This window comes from Physeter macrocephalus, chromosome 16 (assembly GCF_002837175.3).
Source record: "Physeter macrocephalus isolate SW-GA chromosome 16, ASM283717v5, whole genome shotgun sequence".
Lineage (NCBI taxonomy): Eukaryota > Metazoa > Chordata > Mammalia > Artiodactyla > Physeteridae > Physeter > Physeter macrocephalus.
The window spans coordinates 102,609,553-102,620,370 of NC_041229.1; the positions used below are offsets into that span (position 1 = coordinate 102,609,553).

At 48.2% G+C, this 10,818-nt stretch overlaps 1 protein-coding gene across 3 annotated transcripts in view; it reads left to right on the forward strand.

Annotated features, from left to right (window-relative positions):
* Positions 1-6,225: 6,225 nt before the first annotated feature.
* PPP2R5B (protein phosphatase 2 regulatory subunit B'beta) overlaps positions 6,226-10,818 on the forward strand; it is an 11,406-nt gene continuing 6,813 nt past the window's right edge. The window contains exons 1-6 of one of the 3 annotated variants that reach the window (XM_028500960.2): positions 6,226-6,580; positions 7,043-7,500; positions 8,277-8,473; positions 9,090-9,191; positions 9,351-9,443; positions 9,569-9,699. In XM_028500960.2, coding sequence (XP_028356761.1) covers positions 7,302-7,500; positions 8,277-8,473; positions 9,090-9,191; positions 9,351-9,443; positions 9,569-9,699 — 722 coding nt within the window. In that variant the 5' untranslated portion in view covers positions 6,226-6,580; positions 7,043-7,301. The remainder of the gene's footprint in view (positions 6,581-7,042; positions 7,501-8,276; positions 8,474-9,089; positions 9,192-9,350; positions 9,444-9,568; positions 9,700-10,818) is intronic. The other 2 variants (XM_007119242.4, XM_055091461.1) reach the window with 2 other exon arrangements.

The following is a 10,818-nucleotide window of genomic DNA, read 5'->3' on the forward strand; positions in this document are numbered from 1 at the left end:
GAACCATACAATAACTGAAATGAAAAATACACTAGAAGGAGTCAATAGCAGAATAACTGAGGCAGAAAAACGGATAAGAGACCTGGAAGAAAGAATGATGGAATTCACTGCCGTGGAACAGAATAAAGAAAAAAGAATGAAAAGAAATGAAGACAGCCTAAGAGACCTCTGGGACAACATTAAACGCAACAACATTCACATTATAGGGGTCCCAGAAGGAGAAGAGAGAGAGAAAGGACCCGAGATTACAGTTGAAAACTTCCCTAACATGGGAAAGGAAATAGCCACCCAAGTCCAGGAAGCACAGAGACTCCCAAGCAGGATAAACCGAAGGAGAAACACGCCAAGACACATAGTAATCAAATTGACGAAAATTAAAGGCAAAGAAAAATTATTGAAAGCAGAAAGGGAAAAATGACAAATAACATACAAGGGAACTCCCATAAAGTTAACAGCTGATTTCTCGGCAGAAACTCTACAGGCCGGAAGGGAGTGGCACGATATATTTAAAGTGATGAAAGGGAAGAACCTACAACCAAGATTACTCTACCCGGCAAGGATCTCATTCAGATTCAACGGAGAAATCAAAAGCTTTACAGACAAGCAAAAGCTAAGAGAATTCAGCCCCACCAAACCAGCTCTACAACAAAGTTCCTTTAGGAACTTTTCTAAGTGGGAAACACCAGAGAAGAAAAGGACCTACAAAAACAAACCCATAACAATTAAGAAAATGGTTATAGGAACATACATATTGAGAATTACCTAAAACCGGAATGGGTTAAATGCTCCAACCAAAAGACACAGGCTCGCTGAATGGATACAGAAACAAGACCCATCTATATGCTGTCTATAAGAGACCCACTTCAGACCTAGGGACACATACAGACTGAAAGTGAGGGGATGGAAAAAGATATTCCATGCAAATGGAAATCAAAAGAAAGCTGGAGTAGCAATACTCATATCAGATAAAATAGACTTCAAAATAAAGAATGTTACAAGAGACAAGGAAGGACACTACATAATGATCAAGGGATCCATCCAAGAAGAAGATATAACAATTATAAATATATATGCACCCAACATAGGAGCACCTCAATACATAAGGCAAGTGCTAACAGCTATAAAAGAGGAAATCGACAATAACACAATAAAAGTGGGGGGCTTTAACACCTCACTTACACCAATGGACAGATCATCCAGAGAGAAAACTAATAAGGAAACACAAGCTTTAAATGAAACAATAGGCCAGATAGATTTAATTGATATTTATAGGACATTCCATCCAAAAACAGCAGATTACACTTTCTTCTCAAGTGCACATGGAACATTCTCCAGGATGGATCACATCCTGGGTCACGAATCAAGCCTCAGTACATTTAAGAAAATTGAAATCGTATCAAGCATCTTTTCCGACTGCAACGCTATGAGATGAGAAATAAATTACAGGGAAAAAAACGTAAAAAACACAAACACATGGAGGCTAAGCAATACGTTACTCGATAACCAAGAGATCACTGAAGAAATCAAAGAGGAAATCAAAACCTACCTAGAGACAAATGACAACGAAAACAAGACAATCCAAAACCTATGGAATGCAGTAAAAGCAGTTCTAAGAGGAAAGTTTATAGCAATACAAGCCTACCTCAAGAAACAAGAAAAATCTCAAATAAACAATCTAACCTTACACCTAAAGGAACTAGAGAAAGAAGAACGAACGAAACCCAAAGTTAGTGGAAGGAAAGAAATCATAAGATCAGAGCAGAAATAAAGGAAATAGAAACAAAGAAAACAGTAGCAAAGATCAATAAAAGTAAAAGCTGGTTCTTTGAGAAGATAAACAAAATTGATAAACCTTTAGCCAGACTCATCAAGGAAAAGAGGGAGAGGACTCAAATCAATAAAATTAGAAATGAAAAAGGAGAAGTTACAACGGACAGGGCAGAAATACAAAGCATCATAAGAGACTCCTACAAGCAACTCTATGCCAATAAAATGGACAACCTGGAAGAAATGGACAAATTCTTAGAAAGGTATAATCTTCCAAGACTGAACCAAGAAGAAATAGAAAATATGAACAGACCAGTCACAAGTAACGAAATTGAAACTGTGATTTAAAATCTTCCAACAAACAAAAGTCCAGGACCAGATGGCTTCACAGGTGAATTCTAGCAAACATTTAGAGAAGAGCTAACACCCATCTTTCTAAAAAAAGAAAATTACAGACCAGTATTCCTGATGAATATAGATGCAAAAATCCTCAACAAAATACTTGCAAACAGAATCCAACAACACATTAAAAGGATCATACACCATGATGAAGTGGGATTTATCCCAGGGATGCAAGGATTCTTCAGTATATGCAAATCAATCAATGTGATACACCATATTAACAAATTGAGGAATAAAAACCATATGATGATCTCAATAGATGCAGAAAAAGCTTTTGACAAAATTCAACACCCATTTATGATAAAAACTCTCCAGAGAGTGGCCATTGAGGGAACCTACCTCAACATAATAAAGGCCCTATACAACAAACCCACAGCAAACATCATTCTCAATGGTGAAAAGCTGAAAGCATTTCCTCTAAGATCAGGAACAAGACAAGGATGTCCACTCTCACCACTATTATTCAACATAGTTTTGGAAGTCCTAGCCATAGCAGTCAGAAAAGAAAAAGAAATACAAATTGGAAAAGAAGGAATAAAACTGTCACTGTTTGCAGATAACAAGACACTATACATAGACAATCCTAAAGATGCCACCAGAAAACTACTAGAGCTAATTAATGAATTTGGTAAAGTTGCAGGATAAAAATTAATGGACAGAAGCCTCTTGCATTGCTATACACTAACAGTGAAAGATCAGAAAGAGAAATTAAGGAAACAATCCCATTCACCATTGCAACAAAAAGAATAAAATACCTAGGAATAAACGTACCTAAGAAGGTAAAAGACGTTTACTCAGAAAACTATAAGACACTGATGAAAGAAATCAAAGATGACGCAAACAGATGGAGAGATATACCATGTTCTTGGACTGGAAGAATCAATATTGTGAAAATGACTATACTACTCAAAGCAATCTACGGCTTCAGTGCAATCCCTATCAAATTACCAGTGGCATTTTTTTTTTACAGAACTAAAACAAAAAAATCTTAAAATTTGTATGGAAACACAAAATACCCCGAATAGCCAAAGCAGTCTTGAGGGAAGAAAATGGAGCTGGAGGAATCAGACTCCCTGACTTCAGACTATACTACAAAGCTACAGTAATCAAGACAATCTTTCTGACACTTAATAGACTTTCAAAATATGCTACATGAAGAGAATATTTTTCAAGTACAAGCAAAGGAAATTAGCAACCATTATGAAAGAAAGAAGTTTGTTGTTATTGTTATTTTTCCAGTCACTAAAATTGTAAGATAATAAGGATGGGGAATAACTTTAAAGAACTCAAATTTTTTCAGCACATAAAAATAATCATTTTTCTCATTTACATGCTGATGTCAGAGGCAGGGAGAGCAGGATGTTGGGATTACTGTCTATACTAGCTATTTTATATAGATCATTTATTATGGTTTCCAATAATGGTATGAAATAATTATTATTATTCCCATTTTCCAGATGAGAAAACAGATTCAGAGTGATGAACCAGCTTGTCCAAGTCATTAGACAAGCAAGTGGTGGAGTTTGACTCCTGGTCTCTCTGACATTATAACCTTACTTGCTTTTCAACTTTATTTTGATTGTCCACTTAGGCATATACTCACATGGCAAATGAAGAACATCTTCTAAACTAGATATTGGTTGGGTCTCAGTGTCCAGCCATTGGCTCATAAAGCATGGCCTCTATAAAATCTGGGAGGACCAGACTTAAGACCCATTTATTCACAGTGAAGCAGTGGGCCTACAAAGACACTCAATCTTGAAAGTACAACTCGCTTTCCCTGAAAATTTCCTAGTATGCTGCATGAACATGTTGGACTTTTTCCTTATAAATCTTTCGCCCTCCCTTGAAATTAACTTCGGTCTGACCTAAAAATTTACTTAATACTTGTGTACTCCACTTCTCTGATTTGTAAACTAGAAATATTACTTATCTCATGTGGCTGTGCTAAGGATTAGAAACAAGGTTTTTAAAGTTTCTGTCCAGCAGTAAGTTTCAAAAATTGGTAGTTATTTGGATGAAATGAGGCATCTTGTGTACTCTATGGGCAAGGTTGTGTACAAACAAGTACATATAGAATATAACAAATAAAGCTGCAAAAGGCAACAATTCTCTCATTTTCTCAGAAAAAAAAGTGAATGAAGGAAGTTCCATAAAAATAGAAGTGCAAATGAATCAACCGACAAAGGATTAATCTCCAAAATATATAAACAACTTATGCAGCTCAATATTAAAAAGAAAATCAACCCAATCCAAAAATGGGCAGAAGACCTAAATAGATATTTCTCCAAAGAAGACATACAGATGGCCAAGAAGCACGTGAAAAGCTGCTCAACATCACTAATTATTAGAGAAATGCAAATCAAAACTACAATGAGGTATCACCTCACACCAGTTAGAATGGGCATCATCAGAAAATCTACAAACAACAAGTGCTGGAGAGGGTGTGGAGAAAAGGGAACCCTCTTGCACCGCTGGTGGGAATGGAAATTCATACAGCCACTATGGAGAACAGTATGGAGGTTCCTTAAGAAACTAAAAATAGAATTACCATATGACCCAGCAATCCCAGTACTGGGCATATACCCAGAGAAAACCATAATTCAAGAAGACACATGCACGCCAATGTTCACTGCAGCACTATTTACAATAGCTAGGTCATGGAAGCAGCCTAAATGCCCTTGGACAGACGAATGGATAAAGGAGTTGTGGTACATATATACAATGGAATATTACTCAGCCATAAAAAGGAATGAAATTGGGTCATTTGTAGAGACGTGGATGGATCCAGAGACTGTCATACAGAGTGAAGTAAGTCAGAAAGAGAAAAACAAATATTGTATATTAACACATATATGGGGAACCTAGAAAAATGGTACAGAGGAACTGGTTTGCAGGGCAGAAATAGAGACACAGATGTAGAGAACAAACATATGGACACCAAGGGGGGAAAGCAGCGGGTGGGGGGGGTGTGGGGTGGGATGAACTGGGAGATTGGGACTGACATGTATAGACTAATATGTATAAAACAGATAACTAATAAGAAGCTGCTGTATAAAAAAAATAAATAAAATAAAATTCAAAAAAAAAAAAAAAACTAGCTTGAATGCGTGGCAGAATTAGGGCTTCCTGGAGCCCTTAAATGAACCCTAATAAAATTCAAAAAACAAAACAAAACAAAATTGCTGAGTGGAGTTTCACAGCGTATTGTAGGGGCTGGAGTCCAGGGGAATGAAAGGTGTTGGGGTCCAGAGTGCTAGGAAGGGGGTCCCGGACTACAAGCTGGAAAATTTTGGCAGGAATGCCAAACTCCTGGAAGTCCACCTGTGCCTTGGATACCCTGCAGCAGGATTTTGAACAGGAGACCCCAGTAGCACATCTTAGGTCCCAGAGGGGCCGGGATTTCCATCCAGGGAGGCTAGCTTGCCTGGGGTGGGGTGGCAGCACCAGGGAGCAGCCCCTGCTCTGATGCTTTGCCACTCCTAGGCTGGCCCTTTAAACCCAGATCATGATGTCACCTTAGACAGCAAGGGATGGGAGGGGGACTGCAGGCCTGAGGAAGGACTGCATTTCCCAGCAGCCTTGGGTGCACCACACCCCTCCCAGCAGGCACTGGCACACTGCAGACTATTAACCAGTCCAGTGCCAGTTTCTACTGGGGTTTTGAAGCGTCCAGCCATTCTGGAGTGAGGGTGGGGTTCCCTTGGGGGTGGAATGCCTGGGGCACAGATGGAGCAGGCCAAATCTTTGGGCCTGACATAGGATTGGGCCTCTTTCCTGCCGGAGTCCTGGCATCGCCCTCAGCTTCCTGGTGCAGACTCCTGAGTCTTCCTCTCTCCCTATGCAGTCTCCCTTGCAGAAAGCAGGAACCCAGCGCCAGTTGGACCCCTTCCCGCTCAGCTTCAGTCTTGTCCCTGGGTGCCCGCAGGGATTACCCCTTTGGTCAGGCAGCCGCTTTTATTGGCGAGGGGACTACATCTCCCAGCTGCCCCGGGCGGGAACTTCCTGACGCAGCGCCCCACCCCACCCCGCCCCCGGCCCCCAAACCCGCGGGGATGTGCGGGCCGACTGGGGGAGGTGACTTGATGTCATCGTGAGCAGCTGGGCGGCGGGTGCCGGTGCGCACAGAGCCGGGGCTCCTGTGGTGCTGCGCGGGTCGGGTGCCACGACTTGAGGAGAGGTCTGCGCGCTGCCCCGGCCAGCCCAGAGCCCGTCGGGCGCCCGCGCCCCGACCCGGGGCTGAGTTGGGTGCACGCTCCGGCCCCCCCGGAGCCAGAGAGAGAACCCAGGAGCGCCGCCGCCCAGCGCCAGCGCCCTGAACCGGACCGCGGCTCGGGAGCCCTGAACAGCTTCTCCCCTCCCCACCGGCAGCCCCTGGAGGGTCGGCGACCAAAGTCTGGGCATCTGAGAAGTGAGTGGCCCCCCCCCCTCTAGAGGCAGATGATATCTGGGGGCGAGGAAGGAGAAACTGAGGGGGGAAGGCTGCGGGTCGTGGGGGGGGGGCAGGGGGATGGGACCCTCATTCTTGGGGAAGTCCCTGGTGACCGAATTAGTGGAGCAGAAACGGGGGCCCCATTCTGTGAGGGGCCAGGGATGAGGAACGAGGTCCCCGTTCCAGGTAGGGTCTGGCTGGCGGGAGAGGCCCTATTTCGAGAGGGCTTGTTTTGGAGTCCGGGGCCTTTCAGGCCGGGAGAAGGGAGGGCCCTGCCTCCTGTGGGAGAGGGCTGCACCTCTCTTTAGGGTCTGGGCCAGGGTAGGAGGGAAAGAAGACTTGGGTGCTCCGCCGCAGCCCCACACGCTGTCCTGAAAGAACTGACAGGCTCTCTCTGTCTCTTTCTTGCTGACCTCTCTGCCCTGACTTCTTTTTTAAAAGAGCCAGGGTGGGAACCCTAACTGGACTCTTCCGACCCTCAGGAAGGACCTGAGACCTGAGCCATCCTCCTCTCTACCGTGCTTGCCCCCCAGGACTGGGCAGTTGCCAGAGGCCCTGGTGGGGGGGGCCAGGACTGTGGTTGCCCTCCTCCCCGCCGCACAGGATGGGCCCAAGTTAGGCAGCCCAGCCTCACGCAGCGTCCTGCAGGCCCAGAGGGAAGCTCAGGGGCTCTGAAGGCTTGGCCCGCCGCCTGACCGCCATGGAGACGAAGCTGCCCCCCGCGAGCACCCCCGGCAGCCCCTCGTCCCCAGGGCTGTCCCCGGTGCCCCCACCCGACAAGGTGGACGGCTTCTCCCGCCGTTCCCTCCGCAGGGCCCGGCCCCGGCGGTCCCACAGCTCCTCTCAGTTCCGCTATCAGAGCAACCAGCAGGAACTCACTCCGCTGCCCCTGCTCAAAGGTGAGCCGGCCCTGGCCCCGGGGCTACCTGGGTCCTGGAGTGGGCAAGTGAGGTTCGGGGTGGGGTGGTGGGAAGCGGCTGGCGGCTGCGATCGGAGCGAGTCTGGACGGCCCCTTCCAGGCCAGGGACTCCACCACCCGACCGCCACCCCCCAGCCCTGTACCCTCTCTGCTGACGCATGGCCTGACTGGCCTGTCATCCTTGGAGGTGGGGCATCTGGAGGTGGTGCCACCCTGGGGGGCAGACCGGGGCCAAGGGTGGGGCCTACAGCCTGGGTTCCAGGAGGCCACTAGCAGCCCAGCTGCTGCCGGGGTCCTGGGGCAGGTGCTTAGCATGCCTCCCTGCAGTCACCGTGAAGTCCCCCCGACTCTGGGCTACAGGGCCCAACTGGCTGAGGCCGAGGGCCCCCCGAGAGGTCCTCGGTGCTGGCTCTTCTCCCCACTTCTGGCTCTTAGAACAGAGTGCCGCCTGTGAGAGGGAGGCAGTGGCTGTTTGGGCACCTGTGGAAAGCCCAGGTAGCCAGGGTCTGTTACCATGCTTTAAAATCAGGCTATCGTGTTCTCTGAGCCTAGGTTAGGATGAAGAGATGAAGCTCCTTTACTTCACAAGAATGGAGGATGGGACAGAACTTGTTTGCTCTCTGCAAGGAGTGGGAGATGGCACCAAAGCATGGGGTCTGGGGGGCAGAGGAGCCTGCCTTAGGGATTAGGAGGGCCCGCCCCTGCCCAGAGCTGTGGCAGCTGGGGCCCAGGCTCAGCCCCCTCCTTCCTCCCCAGATGTGCCAGCCTCTGAGCTGCATGAGCTGCTGAGCCGGAAGCTGGCCCAGTGTGGGGTGATGTTTGACTTCTTGGACTGTGTGGCCGACCTGAAGGGGAAGGAGGTGAAGCGGGCGGCGCTCAATGAGCTGGTGGAGTGTGTGGGGAGCACTCGGGGGGTCCTCATTGAGCCTGTCTACCCGGACATCATCCGCATGGTGAGCACCTGGCACCTGGCCTCTGGGGGAGGGCTTGGTGCCCATGGGGACCCTAAGCCTGCCTGCGGAGCCCCCGTGCGGAGAATAAACCCACACTCTTTGGCTTGGCCTCAAGGCCCACATCTTCCTCCCCCACAACCCCTGTCCCAGCCCCACTGCTGCCCAGCACCCAGCCAGTGTAGGTTACTCAGTGCCTCCTGGGCTTGTCCCACCCTGCGCTTTTGCTTATGCTCTCCTGAGGCCTGGTGTGCACTCCCACCACGTTCCTCACCGCCATGGCCTGGCTCACGTGCTGCCCCTTCCGTGAAGCCTCTCTCAATGCCCAAGCTAGAAATCTCCCTTTTGCTGCTTAGAATGTCCCTAGACCTTACCACTTTCCATCTCGTCTTCCCTGCTGGACTGCAGCTGATAGAGGGCAGGGATGTATCTCATCCACCCCTGGGTCCCCAACCCTGGGCCCAGGTCTGTCCATGAACTAGATGCTCAGGTAGTGATGGCCAAGGAGTGAATTGGTTGCTTGGGTCGGTGCTGAGGCCCGATAAACTTTGGATGAGGGGTGTCCCGGTTTCCGCCTTCAAGGGTTCTTCCGTAAAGAACCCTGACTCTGTCCCCTCAGATCTCAGTGAATATCTTCCGGACGCTGCCGCCCAGTGAGAACCCTGAATTTGACCCTGAAGAGGATGAGCCCAACCTTGAGCCTTCATGGCCACATCTTCAGGTATGAGGGCTGGGGAAGACAGGGATCTGAGTTTCAGAAGAGATCCGAGGAGAGGGTAGAGGGTCTCCTTAGGCCCCGACTGTTGGATGAGGGCCACAGGGCAGGATGAGGGGGGAGGCTGCTCCTGAACTCACCTTTCTGTCTGTTCCCCTCCTCCAGCTGGTATATGAGTTTTTCCTGCGTTTCTTGGAGAGCCCAGACTTCCAGCCCTCCGTGGCCAAGAGATATGTGGATCAAAAGTTTGTCCTGATGGTGAAGTGGGGAGCCCAGGCCGGTGGTGTCTTGGGGCAGGGGCAGGCTCTCTGCGTGGCGTGGGGATAGGATGGAAGCAGCCTGGCTTGGCCTCTTTTCCTAACCCCTGATCCTGTGTCCCACAGCTCCTGGAGCTATTTGATAGCGAGGACCCTCGGGAGCGTGAGTACCTCAAGACCATCTTGCACAGGGTCTATGGAAAGTTCCTGGGGCTCCGGGCCTACATCCGCAAACAGTGCAGCCATATCTTCCTCCGGTGGGTGCCTGCGGCCTGCCCCGCTGAGACCTGGGGAGGGAGGGAGAGAGCTATGCGGAGAAGACAGAGGCAAAAGCTTCTGGGCTGGGGGGCCCAGTTTTTTCTTGGCAACATATTATATAATTTTTGCGTGTATATATCCTGTGAGATCAATGGAGAAAGGGTATTTATTTCCATTTTACAGATGAGGAAATTGAGGCTGAGAGATGAAGTGGTTTGCAGGGACTAGGTCAGTTCAGGGGGCCTAGGATCTAAATCTTTTGATCCTTGTCACACCAGGCCTTAAGGCCCCAAAGAATGAGATTCCTTCTGCAAATATGTATTGAGTGCCAATGCCCACTGGGCATCAGGGACCCACATTGCCTTGTAGTTGAGACTGGCTCTTGAGCTAGATGGCCTGTGTTTGAGTTTGGTTCAAATATTTGGGTGAACTTGGGCAAATTATTTAAGGTCTCTCCTAGTTTCCTCGTCTCTAGAATGGGAATGATAACTATACTACACAGAGATAATCATCAAGATGAAATGAGGCAGTGCCTTCAAAGCACTCAGTATAGCTCCTGGACTAAGGCCGGAACTCTGAAACATTAGCTTTTATCGTTATTAGCTACAAAATAGGTGAGGCAGGATCCCTCTCCTCCAGGAGCTCAGTGTATTAGATCCCTTGCTTATCAACTTTGGGGCAAGTTTCATTGAACTGCTGAGCCTTGATTTCTTCATCTGCATAATGGATCTAATAAGGTCTACCTCCTGGGATAATTTTGAGAAGTACATAGCACAGAATAGACCCTGTAAGTGTTTGTCGTTCTTTTGGTTGATTGACATGAAGAGCGAAGGACTCAGGCTAGGTGACTGTGGACTGGATGGGGACCAGGTAATGAGGGGTAGGGTCTCGGGGAGGAAGAGACCAGTTGGAATGCTTCATAGAAGAGAGGTTGGAATCCCAGAGGGGAAAGGGTGGGTGGGATGGATTGGGAGATTGGGATTGACATATATACACTATTGATGCTATGTATAAAATGGATAGCTAGGGGCTTCCCTGGTGGCGCAGTGGTTGAGAGCCCGCCTGCCGATGCGGGGGACGCGGGTTCGTGCCCCGGTCCGGGAAGATCCCACATGCCG